Source organism: Aplidium turbinatum, chromosome 1 (assembly GCF_918807975.1).
Source record: "Aplidium turbinatum chromosome 1, kaAplTurb1.1, whole genome shotgun sequence".
In the NCBI taxonomy this organism is placed as follows: domain Eukaryota; kingdom Metazoa; phylum Chordata; class Ascidiacea; order Aplousobranchia; family Polyclinidae; genus Aplidium; species Aplidium turbinatum.
In genome coordinates, this window is record NC_137472.1 from 64,200,034 (window position 1) to 64,219,767 (window position 19,734).

General features: G+C 38.0%; 3 protein-coding genes across 4 annotated transcripts; 2 read left to right on the forward strand and 1 right to left on the reverse strand.

Annotated features, from left to right (window-relative positions):
* The first annotated feature begins 486 nt into the window (after positions 1-486).
* On the forward strand, positions 487-3,223 carry LOC145766544 (epithelial membrane protein 1-like). 2 transcript variants are annotated; one of them, XM_082578286.1, is made up of 3 exons: positions 487-678; positions 1,892-2,032; positions 2,133-3,223. In XM_082578286.1, exons 1-3 carry the CDS (start codon positions 516-518, stop codon positions 2,300-2,302), a joined length of 474 nt encoding a protein of 157 aa, XP_082434412.1. In that variant the 5' UTR covers positions 487-515; the 3' UTR covers positions 2,303-3,223. The 2 variants fall into 2 exon arrangements, with proteins under 2 accessions (XP_082434412.1, XP_082434463.1); XM_082578337.1 differs by having other exon boundaries at positions 1,892-2,010; positions 2,133-2,163.
* Positions 3,148-10,716, reverse strand: LOC145766454 (beta-1,4-glucuronyltransferase 1-like). The gene is made up of 11 exons (XM_082578209.1): positions 10,571-10,716; positions 10,168-10,231; positions 9,923-10,030; positions 9,497-9,613; positions 8,841-8,997; positions 8,387-8,556; positions 6,910-7,002; positions 6,227-6,355; positions 4,844-4,993; positions 3,612-3,685; positions 3,148-3,280 (listed from the first exon to the last, which is right to left on the reverse strand). The coding sequence occupies exons 1-11, from the start codon at positions 10,714-10,716 to the stop codon at positions 3,226-3,228; spliced, it is 1,263 nt and encodes a 420-aa protein (XP_082434335.1). The 3' UTR covers positions 3,148-3,225.
* A 3,506-nt stretch (positions 10,717-14,222) lies between these two features.
* LOC145774642 (uncharacterized) lies at positions 14,223-18,451 on the forward strand. The gene is made up of 9 exons (XM_082585934.1): positions 14,223-14,442; positions 14,782-15,017; positions 15,290-15,459; positions 15,692-15,842; positions 16,572-16,725; positions 17,005-17,089; positions 17,172-17,231; positions 17,315-17,486; positions 18,026-18,451. The coding sequence occupies exons 2-9, from the start codon at positions 14,960-14,962 to the stop codon at positions 18,085-18,087; spliced, it is 912 nt and encodes a 303-aa protein (XP_082442060.1). The 5' UTR covers positions 14,223-14,442; positions 14,782-14,959; the 3' UTR covers positions 18,088-18,451.
* Positions 18,452-19,734: the final 1,283 nt, after the last annotated feature.

Consider the following 19,734-nt stretch of genomic DNA (forward strand, 5'->3'; position numbering starts at 1 on the left):
GGCAGCCAACGCGATTTCACGATTGCAACAGTCACAAGCCTGTCTGGTCTTGTGATGGTCACGTGACATTCTTAGCTCATCACATCAAATCTGGCGATAATAAAATTTCACTTTATTTTCTCGATTTGTCGAGTTTTACAAATCCATGAAAGGGCTCGTCAGCTTTAGATGCTAAACTTTGTGAGCAATTGTGAAAAGTTGATTGCTGTTATCGGTTTAGTTATTCAGACTCCCATTAAATCTTCTTTGAGGTATAGGCTAGAACTTTGGTAGAATGGCAGCATAAAGAAGGCTTTTCTGTTAGCCCATGATAGAGCTGATGTAAAAGAAGCTTTGACATAGGCAAGCATCGACCAGCGGTCTTCCCACATTTTCTAGTTATGGCTTTGGAACATGAATGGCATGTTCCTCCCATCAATGAAATGTATTTGGTTAATTAGTATTCGCTTCAAACTATTGGTTTTGCATCTGCACATTTCAGGTATAGCAACTTAGCGTTTCATCGATTGTCCGATATGAAGGCTTCAGTGGCTTACGGTTTATCAGGGGTTGCTTTACTGGAAATCGTCATCACTGTCGTCTCCCTGGCTACCCCTAATTGGGTCGAAGGTTCCATATACAACCGCGGTTTGTGGGAAGAATGCGTCGATGGCGTCTGCATCTCATTTGTTTACTCAGGTATGACGTCAGAATTCCATCTAAATATTTTATACAGTGGTCGAAATCAACGTCTGCAATATAATGACCTAAGTGTTGTTAAACAAACCATATTTACAGTAGAAGTACGGGATACAAAACTACCTTCTCTGAGGACAGTGCTTTACAGAATGTGGTTGCCAGGTGCTTTTTCGGCATAAATGTTATTTTTGCTTTGCTCTAAAGTAAATTAATGCATTTTCTTAAATCAATTCTTAAACTTGCAAACAGCAAAATTCCAAAAAAGCTTAAATTTTAACTTCAAATTTATCCTCCAGTCAAATTTGAAGCTGCGTATTGGCATATGGTCTATGTGTAAAGGTCGCAGTGGTTCAAATTTATAAAGACCATTACTTTGATAAGTTATTTTTCATATTTAGGCTTACACCTGACTGATGAGTTGACAATAGCTCGCTTTGGATTAATTTGACTCCATAAAATAGCTTTTAGTCTGAAGATGTATCAAGATCTGGCAACACTTTTGCATAACGCATCCTCCTCATAACCATGATGGTGGGAAATTGCGTCTACCGGCACGATCTTGATTTCTTTGTGTTAACCTTTTAAAGTATTGAGTTGCAAAATCCTCTGGTCTTGTGTTTTCTTTGCGAAAAAGCACAACTTCATAATCGAAAGAACTGTCAGCAACTTTATGGGTTTCTTTTCTCAAAAAGTTAGTAATGCTACTGCAGGCTACTGTAGAATTAACTTTTTCAAAAGATTTTTGACTTTATTAGCTTAGCTTTATTCTTGACTTTATTCAAAAATCTTTTACCGTGTAAGCAGCAACGGTTGATTTTGAAACTTTTGTACGTGGAAAATAAGTTCTTCATATTTGAAGGAATGTCGAACTGCATTAGATTCTACAGTAAAACAAAATAAAATTCTTAAAAGAAAATACTGCACAAAACGGCAAATATTTGAAGCTCAGGCCAACAGAATACTCTCACAATCTAGCGCTTGTTAATGCACAGCCAAGGTTAGAATAATTCCTAAACTATAAAGGTGATTACCTTTCCGTTCAAGTGCCTAGGAATTCTCACTACCTGCACAGTCAGAGATCGGCATTCGGTATATCTAACCGGCCGAGGGCGAAATTAGTGCATTCCATTAATTGGTGTGCAAAGTACGTTTTTCAGGATATTGAAGTCCAACGTTCATTTGCCCTGTCATGAAAGTGCTGTTTTCGATACAGATCTTCCAAGGCCAGTGAAGGCGGTGCAGGCATTTTTGTTCATTGCTGTGTTCTTTTATTCCATCGCGTCTGTCTACGCAATTGTAGTGGGCACGAAGAAAATCTCTGGGAAACCAATGGTAACATTCTTTTTTCTTACAAGTAAGAATTTACAGATTTTAATTTTCTTTAAACTCTGTAAATTTCGTTTGCGTCTTCTAGGTCACGTTTGTGGAATCAAATCGATGTTTTGTTTCTGCAGCTTTTTGTGCGATGATTGCCATGGCAACATACACAGCAAAGAATCCCACCGACGATCGGACTTCCTATGGTTACTCCTACATCCTTGGATGGATTTCGTTTGTCCTCTCCTTAGTGTTTGTAGTCCTCTCCGCGCTTTTCAACAAAGTATCTGATTATTCTACAGTGTAAGAAACAACCGCTTTTGGAACGTCAAGAGAAGGTTCATAACGACAATGCATCTCCATAATTGCATCAAAAACATCGAAACTACATTGATGACGAAATGCACGTCAAGGATTAGACAATTCCAAGCCAGTTTGCGAGATGTTCTTTCTCATTTTTATCATGCTTGGGAGGTTTTATTAGAATCACTCTGCCAGCAATTCACTTCTTTTGCATCAATGCAAAAATATTGATTTGCTGGCTGGATAATTGCTTGAAGTGGTGATCGGCCCAAGTAACTTCTCAGAGGTGGAAGGGTTTGCTCTGCTTCTGGTGGGTCTCGGTTCGATACCAGAGCAAGACATATCTAACATCCATAAAGTTTTTGTTGTGTTGATGTTTGATTTTCTTCAATGTTTATGGTGTGGTAGTGGAAAATAAGATTAGAGAATAAACAACGTGGACTGTTAAAACCTTGATTAAGTATTAACTGCAGTTAAAATTATTGAAAATAAATGTTGCTTTTAAGCATAATTTGTATTATAAGAACTTACAATTTGTATCTACGAATATTGACGTGCATGCTGCAGGGCAACGTCATTAGTGCAATATCATCGATTATTGCTCGATTAGTTACTGGATTGTCAACAACCACACTTCAACTAACCGACGTGAAAGCATTGCTTCAAGTTGAGGCAGCGTTAGAAAATGTTTACCAAACTTAGTCCATGCGCGATAAATAAAGGACACGATTGTTTGCCAGGTTAGGTCTCTGGTCATTCGTTGCATGCTTTATTGCTTTAGTCAATGCAAAACATTTCCATAATGAAGTTCCTTCAAAATATTTGAAGAAGGATTTGACGTCATTTGCTGAAAACTTGCTTCGAGTTCTTCGTCTCACTAACAATCAACTTGTCGGGCCTTTTGTGACAACGAAGGTTTTCCACCAATCACAGCCTATTCCAGTTCGTTTTGACCAATCCACGCCCGCCCACTAAAGCTCCTCTGTGATGAAAATAAACATCATAATGCATTTTGTCTTATGGTCGCGTCATAAAACTGGTAAAGTGCATTGGAGCATCATAAAACAGTCAAAACAAAACAAAATTTGACATAAAATCCTTTACGAAACCTGTTTTTATCAAAACTTTTTCAAGAAGAATTTGTGCCATTTCTTTTTTCTAATTCAATTTTTATTTATAATTGTGCTGAGAACTCCCACGCAAGCAATTGCCAAACTTTTGTCTACAACTTCGGTCTAAGTAGACGAGTATGATTTTATTAACACAAACTTTTATCAAGTGAGCATTCTCAGAGAAGAAGTCCTCCATCTTACCTTTTCTCCTTCTCGTCCCAAGAGTCAATCGGAGAGCAAGTTCGGTTGGTTTCGTATTTCTTCGGAAGTTCATCCTGTGGGAAAGTTTTAACATTAGTTCAAAACTAGAAAGGAAGATTCGATTTGTTTTGCTTGTTCTTGAATTCAAGTTAAGATCTGATAGCAACTTGCAGCTGGGAACAGAAGTGAACAACTTGGTAAAACATTTTTTTAACAAAATATTACGTTTCCAATTAAAGCTTCCTGTGTTTGTTTGGTGTCAAGCTTTTCGATACTAAAGAATCTTGTTTAGACATAAAAATAATTTTGTCTTGATAATTTTTTGGACAAAAAGTAATTTTTTATCAAACAATCTGTCATATCAATCAGGTAAAATGTTGTGAGAAAGAAGGAAATTTTTCTTCAATTCAGCGCTTCAAATCGCCTTTCTGCTTCTGCCGATTTCTTTGACTATCTCATGACTTTGTCATTGCAGCATCAAAAGTTAAACATGTTTATCACTTTAATTTATGGTTTAAATTTGAATTTTTGTTTCGATAAATATGTTGTTTTGTGAAGACAATTGCTTCATTCTTCTCGCAACAAACACAGCGCGTCGACGTTCGAACCTGAAAGAGCAAGCAGCGCATGACGTGGGTTAGCGAAGCTATGCATCTCACAAAACATATTCGCCTGCAGCAATTTAGAACGTCAATTTAGGCGTAAGCTACGCACGACGCACGTAAATAAACGAGGGGTCGCACGGCACGTAATGACGTAATGACGTTATAATCAACCCATTTGAGAAAGTTGAAGTTTATTCTGGTTCCATGACAACCTGAGAATTAATTTTAAACGAAAACATATTGTTTAGTGTTGAGCACTTGGGCATTGACAACCAGGCAGGACCTACAACCTCGAATATTTATGTTTTTCTGGTACTTTAAAAACTTTGTATGAATCAGCAAAGGGTTGTCCGAAACAACGATTACCCTGAAATGTTTATGACGTGACTTCGTCCATTGTTTTCGTCACAATCATGTGTCATCTTCCAATGTTGTAAATTACATACAGTTGAAGAGTTGGAAACGTATTTAAAGTTCAACAAGAACTTAATGGGCTTTTGATACTGAGCCCAGCGAAGTTGAAAAGAAGTTAAATCGCATTGTTTTTGTTCGAAACACATTGAATAATAACAAGTGAACATTCATTAAAACTATGACAAGTAAAACACAAAAACCGGAGCAATTTACCTTAAAGTGGTAATTGAAGAGGATCCAGTTCTGTGCATTGTCGCTATCTTTCTTGGCATAGAATTTCCCAGCTAGTTTCCATCCATGATGAGTGAGAAAAGCATTGTTTAAGATGGCAAAAGTATATCCGGCCACGTGCATTTCACAAATCTAAAGTCAGTAGATGCTTTGCACAATGTCCTTGTAGTAAATTATAGTTCATCAAATTGTATGTGAGAAAAGTATGTTTTTGGCAGTAACATATTTCTACGACTTTCAAACTTATATTTTCATTTTTCAAACTTATTTTCAAACTTATATTTCATATTCGCAATAAACATAAAATATTTCTTGTCGAGTTCTTGATCACGTTTGTGGATTGTTTGTTGAATCTGGCAATTCAGTCCTGAATAAAATCATATGACACGAGCTTCATGTCCTGTGAATGTGATGATGCCATGATGGACACATGTGGTCCACAAGTATGTGCCAGTTCAATGTTTTGCCTTTGTTAGTGTTCCATGTTAACTGACCTCTAGGTGTCGCGGAGGCAATGTTGTCGTTGGCCGGAAGTTGTGACTATGTTTGTTGAACATTGAATGATCCTTGATTAATATTTATTTTGTTTGATCATAAACAGGTGTTTGTTGATTGAGTATGACTCAACAAAGTTTGATTATTTGGTGTGATCATTGTGTTTTGTTTTGAACGTATGAATCATGGGCGATACATTCCAAGAAAATGTTCAGTTTAACTTTTCTGCAAATTGCAGTGAACGGAAATCAATGGGTGAGTAATGCTTACACGACTGTTGCAATTACTTTCATAGCAGATTCCGTAACAAGTTTAACTTAAGTGTAATCCAAATAAAATTATGGGAAGCCAACATATAATTCATCGACCTTAAAGTGAGAAATAAGCAAAGAAGCTCTAATGCCGATAATAATCGCCAAGATAACTACCGAGTTCAATTATTTTGCAATTACCATATGAATCATATTTGTTGCTAAATTATGTTGAAGTTCGACGAATGACAAATACGTTTGTGCATGACAAATAAAATACCGTACAAGGTATATTAGATATACAATAATCATAAGTGTATTATTTTAAAATTAACTTTAATTAAATTGATCGGCCTCTGTCTTCAGTTGCGTTATTCTTTTATTTGAAAGCAAAAGGTTAGTTCAAATTTTTATTCCATTACTTGAAGTTTTAAGAATTTAAGACGAAGTCATTGAATTATAAATTTGTTTTGTCCCAAATTTTGCAAAATACATCTATTAATTCTATGAATGCTTCTGATACGATGTCAAATTAAACAACTTGGATTGATTAGTTCACGTTTGGTTGGTCACTTCAACTGAAACCAAAGCATGTGGAAAGCTAGAAACTGGATCCAACCTGCTGGATCCGGTCGAATCCATATTGCTTGAATCTTTCATCGAACATTGGAACGCTGCGACGCGCGATATAAAAAGGCTCCCAACTCTTATCCCATTCCGCAAAGAAAGCTACATCCAGTTGATCCGTCTAAACATACAAACAAAGTGTTTGCACTCAAACTATAGTAACGTGCAAAGAAATTAACATTCTTCTCCTTCTTCCTGGTAGGTCGACGTTTCAACCACTGGCTTACCATAACTCAATCAAAATACTTTGTTATTGAAGGTATCTGAAGTCCGCAAAGATTTAATCCAAATTTGACTTGACTGACGATGTTATTATAATTCAATAAATATTAAGAAAAAAAGAAGTTCGCACAAAGAAGAAAGATTTTAAAAGACATGCAAAAAATATTGTTGAACTGTTTCGTACGGCTGAACTAAAATCTCTCGTCAACCATTTGTGGTTGCCACTTTAATGTAACAACTTTTGTAAAGCTTCGAAGCAGTCAACCAATCAGAAGTTAAAGGTAGAGTAGCATTTTAACCAATCAGAAGTTAATGATAGAACAGAGAAATACACAAACAATGCAATTATCTTTTATTTTATTGAGAATCATGCAAATAATTCACCCTGTTTGACCTCAGGTTGGTTTAATTGACCATAACACTATTTGACCGTGAAAATTGACCCTATGTAACCTGAGGTATGTTCCTCCAGTGAGCGAAATCTTCTGATTTGTGGCACCACCAGCAAGTCTCGTTATGAAAGGGGCGGATTGTTCCATTGATAACCTGGTAGGAGGAGAGAGGGAGAAAAGTTTTATTTGTCTGTCGCGAGAGTAGTACGATACAATTATACACAACACGAATAAAAGTAACACCATAGCAATCAAGATTCCACAACAGACAGGAAGCCGCGAAAACTGTATCAGTCATCGAGTCAGCTGCTTCCCAGTTCTTAATGTGACAAATGTCAAGCATCGGCAAATTAATCTGAAACAAGATAGGCTGATGTTCAGTAATATTAATGAAAGAAAAGAAATCATGTGCTGCTGCAATCCTCAAGTGAATTCCTGTGGTTTTATCAAATATAAACTTTATTTCGGGTGTTTAAAAATAATACAGAAATAAAAACTATTGAAATCACAAAACCCTTGTAGCAAGGGCCTTTAAACTTTTATGCAACCAATAAGAGTTCAAGCCAACACAAGCAAAACATTTTCAGTACAAAAATAATCACAATTTAAAAAAAGGTATAGGCCAATTTTTCTGTCATAAAAGAAATGGCTGATTGAATCTCAGTGTGACCTGTTAGTGTTAGGTTGCACAAAACTAGCTCAATGTGACCGTGTAAATTGAGAAAGAAATTAAATAGATTGTAAATGAGAAATAATTGAGTATAAGCGAATAACACAATAGGTCAATAATGTTTTCTTCAGATGAAATTTAACAAATCAAATTCAGGTAATGTATCACTACAAAGTTTAAGCCCAATATAACAATTTATGACGATTCAAATGCACTTTTCACTCTTCCACAGACACAAAAAGGAAAATAGAAAATAAATAGGAAACAAAAATAAATAGGAACTGTTAAAACAAAGCATAACGAAGTCATTATGATGCAACAAATGAACTGGGAAGCAAAATACAAACTAATAATATTCCACAGTTATCTAGTTCTGTGCTATAGTGATCTGTTCAAAGCAGATCGTCCTTCATGAGTAGCGATCAGTCCAAAATAACACAAAATATCCACAAAACTTGTATGATACTATTCTACTACCACTCAAACTATCAAATTTTACTAGAAAATTTGATCAAGCGTAACAGATTGGCCTCCAGCCAAACTTAAAGTTTACAAATTTACATGGCCTGCATTACATGGCCTGCATTACATGGCCTGTATTACATGGCCTGTATTACATGGCCTGCATTACATGGCCTGTATTACATGGCCTGCATTACATGACCTGCATTGCATGGCCTGTATTACATGGCCTATATTACACTTACATGAACTGGCCATGGTCGGTCAGAGCACGGGGTTAGAAATCTAAAGATTTCAGATTCAAAACTGTTTAAGCCACAAGAGGGAGTTTTAAGGCAATAAAGTTGAAGTCCCGCAAAGTTGCAGCAAACTGGCAACATAAGGAATTCAATAAAAAGTTCCTTACTCCTTTCAAAAGTTGCCTTTTATCTTTTGGAAATGGCAACCCTGTCAGCACTTCAAACACTGGAACAACATACGCAATCTGATCGGTCGTCTCGGTATCAAAGAGAGATCTTTGTTCGGCAAAGTCAAGAAATTGTTCTCTCAAGCCAACATTTGGCATCACATCAATATCTGAATAAACAATCAATAAATGAACGAGCAAAGCAAATTAGAAAAATCAAGCAACCACGACGTTTAATTCATGTTACAATATTTATTGACCACACATCACGGATAGTGTCCACAAATGGAAAGATGCAAATAGCATAAGTCACAGCTTACTTCCATTATACTGCACAATACATCCTTGAGATATGTTATTGCAATAATTAATCCACAACCTCTTGATCTCACTGCAATCACGCAAAGTTTCAAAAGAGCCTCGGGAACCAACAAGCCACGAAGACTCCACTCACCAACCAGCAGAACGTATTGAGTTAAAACTCCACTTCTGGCTGCGTTTCGTAAAACATTATGCGGGAACGATATACCGGCGACGTCATAGTTTTGGTAACCATAGTTTTCTAGTTTGTAAAGAAGCTCGTGGCAAGATAGATTCGACCATATCCCAACCTGGAGTTGGAAAATACGTTGAATGATGAAATCATCACAAAGTGGCATGAACAACCAACAAGGAATCAAATATTTGCAGAAAACTTTTTTAGATTTATTATTTTCAAATTGTCAAGATTAAAACTGACATGGTTGGAAAACTTTTCAAATCAGTGTTGATGCGATAGAAAAGCAGCTGTGGTTGATTGGAAATACACAAAGGAACTGCCAGCCCAGGCACATGCTACAAAGAAAGCAAAGGCACGTGTTGATGAAGAGCCGATATTGCCTTGCAATTAATAAGCATGTGACATGTTTCAAAAAATTAACATGGAGCTAAAAGTTGTCATTGTTTTAATTAAATGACATCAGGCTCGGATACATCACTAGCTGAAGAAGCACAGTATAAAAAATTAAAGGAGTATATTTCATCATACACTACAGATCCACTACTGAAACAATTAAACTCTTATAGCTGCTTCACAATTTTAGGCATTGAAAAAAGCTGCTCTAAACAGACCTTTCCTAAGTCAGCGAGACTTGATGATGGATAGACGAAATGAAAAGTTACGTGACGCTTGATCAAGGAGAAGCACCGACGCAGCAACTGGATTGCGTCATCAGCGTAGCTGGCATCCTGATAAAAGGCAGAATTGTAAACGACCCAAATCGAGACATGAAATCATTGAACAAGCAACAACCAACTCACAAGCAAAATGGATCCATAACTTTGATTTTTAGAGGCCTTGGAACAATGTCGAGCCATCTTATTAAAGTTGAAATTAGTTTGTTATTGTTTTGAAACATAGTTTTGAAGCATGAAGATGACGCAAAATTAAAGAGCGCACCCTCCCAAAGAACTTTAAACTGATCCTTGAAATCTTACAGAAAATATTTAAACAAAAGATTTATTTGTTTACTTATAAAGCAACGTTGAAGTACGAACTTGATTGGGAACAAATACAGAACATGACACTGGGCCGTTCCACCGGTTTAGCAGCTCCACCAAATGATGGAGGTGGTTCACTGAGCACTGGGTTGCAAGAGAAACGTCCTGAAAGTGAATGCAATGTAACGTAATATAAATGTAATGTAATCAAGTTTGTCGGATCAGGCAATTGCAAAGAGTAGCTACTTTGCAGTAGCACTTTACCAGCAAAATATTTAGTAGTTGATGTTTAACGAACTTACATGAAAGGAATATTGATCATCAAAGCCCTTCGTCCTGTAGAACCTCACAATGCGGTAATTCCCACTGGAAGACAAAAACAATCACTATAGTTAGCGGAGACGTGTTGCCCACGCATTGGTGTTCAATCGTCGTCGATTCTGTCGTAGACAGCGTAACCCCAGTGACGTAACTTGAAAAGACATTTCAGAGGAGCAACATAAATTTTAGGAGCGAGGTGTGGCTAACCCTGTGGCAACAGACGTAGGCTACAACGTACAACAGACAACACGAGAAGTGGGGATTGGTCACGTTGGTCTATGAGCAACTACGTGTCAGCTTTCAATAAACTAAAAGCTGAAAAATGTAAAAACAAACAGAAGTTTTATCGGAAACAAAGTAACTACGCCACCTAGTGTCACTTGCCTGTAATCGAGCGTATCTCCAACCATGCGCTTGATCACGTGACGCTCCTTGGGGGAGGTTGGTTTGACGTAAACGAGGAAGACAAGGACCTGAACCACGATGATCCCAAACAGACAATGGCGAAGATGTCGTTTCAACCAGCTCATTGGTGCACGTTTATTACGAAACAATAGCAAAAGTTAGGAATGCAACCAAACGGATCTATCTGGTTGTAATTAAAGTAGACTCGGCCGCAAAGGTTAACAGTTCTATGTTATTGCATGTGGATCAGAGGAGTTACAACAATTGCAGAACGCTGCGTGAATTTAAAAATCTACGTCAAAGAAGAGTTCATTAGTTGTTACAAAATTCTTACGAAGCAAAGTCTACATTCGCTTTAGACGTTTCAACCAGTTCCTGGAACTATACTTTGTGATTATTAAGTTGTCATGCTGTAGTTGAGAAGGGAAGTTATAAAAGTTTTTGGCAAAAATCATGCTGCAATAAGATGAAAATATGGGCCATGATATGACAATTCCAACAATTCTCATGCATATGTTCATTAGAGGGAGATGGCTGCTCATAATGCGAAGATGTATAACGTTTTTGAAGAAAACGTTATATGCGTGCGCGGACATTTTGCCGAAAGACATTTTGCCGAAAGACATTTTGCCGAATGGACAAATTGCCGAATGGACAAATGGCCGAAAGGACTAATTGCCTAAACAATTTGGAAATATTGAAGTGACACCAAGTCTAAGGGTTGCCAGATTGGGCGCTTTCACGCCCAATAGGGCTACTTTTGATTTCTCGAGGCGCCAAAAATTCGTGTTGAGCGCGCTTTTTTTGGTTGGCGCTCAATTGGGCTACTTTTTTTTTAAATACAGTAGGCTATAACTTTTTATGAAAAAAATTGTATCATGTTTAGAATTTTTACCTGATTCGTAGTTATTTCGTTGAGGAGCAGCTTTTTAGGAATCCTCACTCCTCAGTCAGGCAGGGTTGCCAATTTGATATAAAGGTGCCCATTACATATAAGTTAATCCTTTGTATGATTTCGGCAATATGTCCAATTCGGCATTTAATTCTTTCGGCAATTAATCCTTTCGGCAAAATGGGTTTCGGCAAAATGTGTTTCGGCAAAATGTCCTGGTACCGTTATATGACCACTTGGATGTAGCTTATGAATTTTCAAGATCTTTAAATTTGATATCGTTCTACACTCACAGCCAAAAGAAATTGGGTGTCAAGAAACTTATTTTAAAACAAAACCAAGACAAGGAATTCTCCTTCAAAACGTAACAAAGTATTTCATTTTTAATCTTCATCTCGTAAACAGTTCTACCCACCAAATGTCTTTGAATAGATAGCTGCTCTTGATTTGAATATTCTATGCTCACTTCTGCCCGCCAAGGTCAAAACATTGTAACCAAGAGATCATTGAATTCTTAAAAGAGATCTTAAAACTGAATAAGATCATTGAACTTATTCAGTTTTAAGAATCATTTGTATACTTACAACATTGAGCTCTTGCGCATAGTAGCGTGACAGGGGGATACGGGACTTGGCCTGGGGTCAATTATGGGCCTGCATATTTTTCAGAGGGCTCAAAAATGTAGAATACACCGTAGGCTACATTTTTTGTAGTTCTATTGTTTTTGTTTGGGGGATACTGTCCATCTGTACCAAGCCAAATTCTCTTAACGGTCCTGCCTGTGCAAATAAAATTTTCAAACTTCGTGGCATCGTGGGAGAATGAGAGATTTAAGAAATGGAAATGGCTTTTTTTCACACTTAATGCCATTGTTACAATCAGGTGTTGCCAGAGTTAAGATTAAAGTTAGGAAGGGTTAAGGTGAGGGTTAGAGTTAGGAATAAGATTAGGGTTTTGATCTTTGCCCAGGACTAAAAAAAAATTCAAAAATACAAGTTTTCATTTTCAACAGCTTTAAACTTTTCTCTAATTAGGGCAGAATTCCTTATCTGGCAACACTATTGAGGCTATTATTACACTATATAGTGTAAATATAGCCACAGCTTTAAGAAAAACACAAAACTGATTTTATTATTGACATCAATGTAGTTATCTTTTTATTGTTAACTAAAATGTGTTTGCGATCACAAGCGGCATGGTGCAAAAGCAGCTGAACACTCAACTTAATTGTCACACGCACCAAAACAACTCTGTTGTCACAGCAACTAATAATAATGTTATGGTTTTATTTATTATCGCTCTACAACAGCTAAGGTCTTTTAGCGACAGGGCTCATTTTTAATTTGTATCAGGTTTACGATGTTATCACATTATTACCCGATTCATTCTCACTGCGCTATGCAGGATAGAACACAATCGGTACCGTTTTTCAAGTCTTCGGTTTGACCCGACCTGGAATCGATCTCAGATCTACCAGCACCAGAGCCGAAGGCGAAACCACTCGGCCACTAAGCTGGTGTCACAGCAACTGAAAGCTATCGAAGCAAGCGTCAACATTTACATTGAATGGTGTTGTCCCTTGGCATCTTCTACAACCTCAACCTCAATGAAAGACAAACCAATGTCATGTAATCATGACATCATCACTAGTTACTGCTGCAATTAGTTGGAAATCATCTTTCCACATGTGACGTATCGATAATGAAGTCATACAACCGATTATGCTGCAACAGTCTGCTCGACTACAAGCAGGCAATCGACAATCTGCTTCTGACTATTGGACTAATACGCTTCTTTCAGGCCAAGAGGGCGGCGAGCACGAACGACACAGACGCATCTTTCCCGCAGGCTATAATCAAAATGGCTGGTTCATTTATCGAATGCAATCAACCGAATCTTTTCCCACAAAAGTCTCAGCCATTTCTTGGCCTGTTCACGTAACAACAAATGATGCAAAACAAACGCAGTGACAATCAGATTGTTCATAATTTTATATTTTTAGTTCAAAGGTTTAAGAATGAAGATGTCACCTCATTCAACCACAGAAAGATTTGGACAAGACAAGCCTCCAAGGATTTATTTAACTTTTCTAATCGCTCTTATTCAGCCCGCATTTATGTAGGTAGCCTATTGGTTGACCATGCTTGTCAGCATGTTCTTTTGATCAGACATATCAAAGTATCTTCAGATCAGTGGATTTACCACAGAATCTACCAACACAGTTGATACTGAAGCTTAGCTGTGTGAGATGGTCTTGTTTGATTTCATGTTGTTACAACCACGTTCCAAATCGTTGGATTGCGTCGAGTGTTCTTGTTGAAAGCAGTGTTGCCATACAATAGAGACAGTCGAGGTTGGATGCACCAACAGCGGATCTGTTAAGCGGCCGATTAAATTAACAGAAAGTTCCTTACTCAGAAAATCTGCTTGATTTAAAAATCTCAGACATCGTCATTTCATGCTGTGAAACAAGGAGCTAAATATAGGTGTTCAAATCAGAAATAGATTAGTATTTTCTTCATTAATTTCCACGAAATGCCTTTGTAAGGACAATATGACTCAATATCATTTTGACAACATTCAAGGTTTCGTTTCAACTACCAGGAATAACCAATCAAGGTTTTGTCGGTCCGACGATAAAGATTCAAAACCAACGATTGCAGAATGTGCTAAAATTAGTAGCGTCATAAACAAAAATTGCTTCAGCTAATCTCGCGAACGAAGGTTTTGTTTTGTTAGTTCCATCCGGTGGGCGACGATGACAATACAGTGAAGAAGCATGTTGACAGATTTCCCCTCAAACTAACAGAATCATCACATCAGAATTTAGTCGAAAACAGGAATCTGAAACAACATCGCCCGGGGCGGAGTGCTGTCCTTATAACGAGACGAAAAGCGAAGCAACGCACATTCTCAACCTGAGCTTACTAGCCGAGTCGTGCTTTCGCTTCAAATTCAGGTAGGCCTTAGTTCGATTCCTGGCCGTGGCAGATGTTACTGATTGTGTTCTTCAGCAAAGCATTGAGGATACTAGAGAATCTATCTCGTAAAACTTCAACATAACATGACATTGAAAAATTGGCGTCGATAAAAGTGTTTCACAATAATTGTAGGAAATAAATCTGAATGTTACCCTATCGCCGATAAACCTCGAAAGACAACATATAGACGCATCAAGTGGGGATGTCTAAGAGTCAATCTCGTAAATAGGAAAGATGTGTTGCAAGTTGCCATAGTGATAGCTTGTGAATTGTACACTATTGCATCACAATAAAATATTTATTTTTGGTTCTTTCAGATTCAAAGCAGAATTTCAAAGCTGTTTGTTGGCATTTGTTCACTTTTGTATCCAACTGTTACTGCTCACAACCTCAACTGGTTTGTTATTGAAATCTGACAAGTCCGAGTATCGGAGATCGAGTATAGACTTGATTGCAAAAGGTTTCAGTTTGTGATAATCCCAAACAATATTAAAGATGAGGAAACTTTTGGTTCTCTTGATGATTTGTACCTTCTCCCAGTTCAGCTTCACTTGTAAGCAGAAAATAAATATTTGGTTGATAAGATACAGTCTCGTGTTATTTTAAGCTAAATTAACCTTGAAATCAAGCCAAATATATCACATCACACAACAAATTGTATTTAACATTTTCTCCTAATCTTTCCTTTCTCTCCATCCTACTTGACTGTTAGGCGCTTGAATGGCAATCTTTCTGTAATGGATTAGGGATGGTTTCAAAAGGTCGCATTAAACGAAATTAGACGCCGACAACAAAAGTTAACGATAAAATTTTATCTTCTTCTAGATCGTCCGCGACCCTGTTCGAAGAAGCTCAAGGCTCCGCGTGGGAGATTTAGCTATCCATCGGAGAAGGAGGAAGAGTGTGAGTCGTGTTTCTGGCAAATGAGACTCAAAAAGAAACAATCCCTCCGCATCCTCTTCACCACCATCGACTTGAGGAACAGCGTCATCAAGGTTGGTTTCCCTTCGTCTGTTACTTTCATTTGCTAAAGAGGAAACGCAGCGGCTACAACACAAACACATCAAACGGTTCCAGTCTCCTTTCTGCATGAACTGCGATGAAGCGGAAGGTGTTTACACAATATTGATTGGCAACAACTTTTCAAACGTATGTGCTCTATTGACAGAGATCACAGGCTATATACAGTACAATCATCAAAACTAACCTGGGAAATGCCATCCACAGATTCAAGGAAAGCAATTTGCGCGCGACAATTACGAAACAATCGCAGTGTTGACAGGGATGGAAGACAAGGAGGTGATCATAGAACCCCCAAAGAAGTTTATCAGGGTAGTCATGGAGGGTATGGATGGGTACTTCCAAGCTAATTACGAGGGTAAACATTTCGTATTCGAAACTTTCCATAAACAACATCTTAGTAAACAACAAACACATCATTACGATAGAGTGGCAGAAGTAATAAGATCATATATTATTTGTGATGCTGATGTTGTTGACAATAAAAGTTGACCCGACATTCGTTCAATAAAAACACATATACCAACAATGCAGAGTTGTTATTGAAATATTTAGTTCTTTTGGAAAACCTGAAGATTGGAATACCACAGATCTACTATCTGACGAATGGTTTGTCACAACACAATGTGATTGCCCAAGAGAGATATGTTTTGACATATTTCAAAATTGAAAATTTCAATATCCGTACAACTTGGAATTAAAAAGTGATTGTAGATAACTTGAAGTCTTTACAAGGAATATTGGTGAAGTTAATTCATTGTTTTTTTGGCCTGCAGTTATGAAAGTTGAATTGAATCTGTATTTTCAATCAGCAAACTTGATTTGTAATTTATAAACCAATATTCATCTCGGCTGCGTAGCCGAGTGGTGAGAACGTCTGCGCGACGTTCGAAAGGACGTGGGTCCGACACCGCTCCAAAGCACAAGACTGTGTATCGTCACACTTAATGGCAAGCCAAAACAAGGGAGCAGCTAACTCGAAGACTAATATGTCACTTTGCTGCTTCCTATTGTACCGAATTTGTGATCGTAGTGTACTGTATGTTATCACAATGGGCGCAAATAAAATTATGATTATTCATTGCAGTATTTTATTGCTCTCTCCCACCTCCGATGTTTACTGAGGGAAAGTGCAGCAACTTCGGGTACAGGAAGTATTCCAAATGCCACTTCAAGTGCAATTCATGGATAGGTTACTTCCCGCGCACGCCGCGATCCATGGACATCAACGCAAGATGCAGGTGAGCTCATGAACCATTTAAACGCAGACGACGTCGCTGATAGAACGCCGAGGGTTTTATTGAGAAGGCAAAATACGAATTGTGTTCTTCCATGATTATGCCCATATGTCATGTTATGTCCGTCTGTCATGATGTCATCGCCCATCTGACATGTTTGCTCTCATCTTTCATGATTGTGTCCAAATGACATGATTGTGCCGATCTGTCATGACTGTTCTCATCTGTCACGGAGCTTGTTGATAACACTTTTAAGATAAATGAACTTTGATATATTTCCAGAGGCAATCAAATGTGGACAGAAAACTTCGAAACCAAATGCGTCGATATCCCTGAATTCGAAGAGACATGTTTTAATGATGAAGAGGTTGGTGCATACTTTTGACTGCAACAGTGTCATTTGTAAAACAATTTTTCATAAATTGAATAATCAAATTTTTGTTATTTAGAAATGTCCTTTCAATGACCTCCAAATGAAGCAAGTCTTTCAAGATCAAATGGATTTAGAGGTAAATCAGACATACCAGTGTATTGTAAAGTAGCAATCATAGAACAAGTACATTTATGTTATCAGCTGTGTTTGTGTTTGCAGAGATATCTTCCGGTAATTCTTCCAATCTTTCATACCCAAGAAGACACTCCTGACTCTCTAAGTACTTTGCTTTCTCCTGTCGATCTTAAGTCGTTGATCTGCGATGGAGTATTGGCTTGCGACAGGAAGGATGATGACAAGTACAGTGTGCAGATGTGTGGCCGTCATCCCGGTAAGTTTATAACAATGTATTCAAAATTTTAAGTCTTTGTTAATACCCTTCACTATTGTTTAGAGATGGCCCTTGAAATGCACTAATGATTTAATTTTTACATACAATGCAAAATCTTACATTTATGATTTTGTGTAATTTTAAACACTTTGAGGTTATAGAAAACAATTGATGTCTAAATTCTGTTCTAAATTTTCGCGCTACTGGCAAAGTGTTCAATATATCTAGTTTACTGTTGAAAAGGAGCGATCTTCCTGGCGTCAGCACTACCTGACTACTCACTATAGAACGGCGAGCAATGTGTTTCGCTAACCATACCGGTGTAGCCTCCACACTAGCCATCAAGACTTTTTCAAAAACATGTGTTTCTCGGCAGGCGAGTTCGCTGAGTTCCTGCTACACTCGACTGCCTAGAAACATATCTAGTTTAGTCGGATTTTAGATTGTAAACTCTAGAAGGAATTTAAACGAGAATCGATCTCAGCTCTAACAATGACTTTGAAGGCAATTTGTAACCTAGCCTTTTTTATTTCGTTCAGTTCGTGACTTCGTGGAGCCATGCTTCGTGTGTCGTCACATACTCAAGGCGTGCATTGTTTAATCACATATGAAGATGGTCCAGCATTTCTATGATGTTATTGGGATCTAGATAGGCAAGGCCCCTGAGGTCAAGATTTTCATCCCCTGAGGACACCCCTGAGACGCCCCAACTGAGGTCGAGAGGAGATTGAAACAACGGATGTGCTTCAGAACGCTAAAAGAGCAGTCGCACAAACACGAATGAACGCGGCGTTTCTGGAATCGCCAGACAACAAGCATTTCATCTCATGAATGGATTCAAACATTATTCAGTTCTCTGATGCTTTTTGTTTTTATTCCACAATTGTTCGTATTTATGATATTGCGTGGTCATTTATTTGATTTGCCCGTTTGGATTTTATAAATATACAGTCAATGCAAATGGACCAAGCACATAACTTGGATCAGCTTCAAAGCAGTCACAAAAAATTCGAAGAAAGACCGAGCCTTATGTTAGCCTTACATCCTTCTTGGCTTTTCTGTTTTTCTTGGTAATTCCAATTTTTTTGTTTTGGTGCTAGTCTGTGAAAAGACAAAAAATATACCAAAAAAGCTAAACCGGTCAATCGTCTGGTAGTTGAAGATAAGCCAAGAGAAAATAAAATTACAAAACTATCTTTAAAATTGCATTAACGTTTCAAAATAACTGCAAAACTCACAAAAATCACATATTCATTTTTGAAGTCTATTCAAATGTGTGAACAGGATATCAAACAATAATGACGTAACGTTTGCTGCAAATGCATTCATGCAATTACAATATAACACTGGTTTTGTTTGTTTGGCATATTGTTAAAGTCGTTCTCTTTCGATCAGGCAAAAATCCAAAAAGTTACTTTAATCAGAGACATGGTCGTCCATGAGACGTGATTGTCTATGAGACGTGGTCGTCCATGAGACGTGGTCGCCCATGAGACATGGTCGCCCATGAGACGTGGTCACCCATGAGACGTGTTCGTCTATGAGACGCGGTCGTCTATGAGATGTGGTCGCCCATGAGACGTGGTGCCCATGAGATATGGTCGCCCATGAGACGTGGTCGCCCATGAGGCGTGGTCGTCCATGAGACGTGGTCGTCTATGAGACTTGGTCGTCTATGCGACTTGTTCGTCCATGAGACTTAGTTGTCTATGCGACTTGTTCGTCTATGAGACTTAGTTGTCTATGAGACTTAGTTGTCTATGAGACTTGGTCGTCCATGAGACGTGGTGGTTCCTGAGACGTGGTGGTTCCTGAGACGTGGTCGTCCATAAGAATTGGCCGTCCATACGATTTGATGCCAGGATCTCAGGTCTTTAAAAAATAAAATGGAATGACAATCACAGACAATAGGAAGCTTGTATGAACTGTTTTCAAACTACCCTCATCGGCAGGCAACAATAAACAGGCTCAAAGGTCTAGTGGTCTAAGTGCTCGCCTCTGCGTCAGTAGATGTGAGTTTGAATCCCCATGAGACCATCTCAAAGACCTTTTAAAAGTGATGATGAACTTCATTCCTGCTTTGCACTTAGCAGCAGAGTGGGAGTTGGTACTTCCCCAACGTCGCTAGCAACCCCTGACCACTCTGCTCTCCTTGTCGGAAAATAAGCCCGTTACCCCATGTGAGCAAATTACTTTAAGACAACACGGAGGACCTTCAAAAAGCCAGGTAGTTGATTGCCATTCAAGA

What these genes read in the sequence shown, in the direction of transcription:
- LOC145774642 (XM_082585934.1), top strand. Translation starts at nt 14,960, where the DNA reads ATGAGGAAACTTTTGGTTCTCTTGATGATTTGTACCTTCTCCCAGTTC. An exon ending in CTCCCAGTTCAGCTTCACTT is followed by an intron (nt 15,018 to 15,289) that starts GTAAGCAGAAAA and finishes ATCTTCTTCTAG; the next exon opens with ATCGTCCGCGACCCTGTTCG. An exon ending in TGAGGAACAGCGTCATCAAG is followed by an intron (nt 15,460 to 15,691) that starts GTTGGTTTCCCT and finishes TGCCATCCACAG; the next exon opens with ATTCAAGGAAAGCAATTTGC.
- LOC145766454 (XM_082578209.1), bottom strand. Translation starts at nt 10,716, where the DNA reads ATGAGCTGGTTGAAACGACATCTTCGCCATTGTCTGTTTGGGATCATC. An exon ending in TCTTCAATTACCACTTTAAG is followed by an intron (nt 3,686 to 4,843) that starts GTAAATTGCTCC and finishes ACTTTCCCACAG; the next exon opens with GATGAACTTCCGAAGAAATA. An exon ending in TGGGACGAGAAGGAGAAAAG is followed by an intron (nt 3,281 to 3,611) that starts GTAAGATGGAGG and finishes TTTTCATCACAG; the next exon opens with AGGAGCTTTAGTGGGCGGGC.
- LOC145766544 (XM_082578286.1), top strand. Translation starts at nt 516, where the DNA reads ATGAAGGCTTCAGTGGCTTACGGTTTATCAGGGGTTGCTTTACTGGAA. An exon ending in CATCTCATTTGTTTACTCAG is followed by an intron (nt 679 to 1,891) that starts GTATGACGTCAG and finishes TTTTCGATACAG; the next exon opens with ATCTTCCAAGGCCAGTGAAG. An exon ending in AACATTCTTTTTTCTTACAA is followed by an intron (nt 2,033 to 2,132) that starts GTAAGAATTTAC and finishes TTGTTTCTGCAG; the next exon opens with CTTTTTGTGCGATGATTGCC.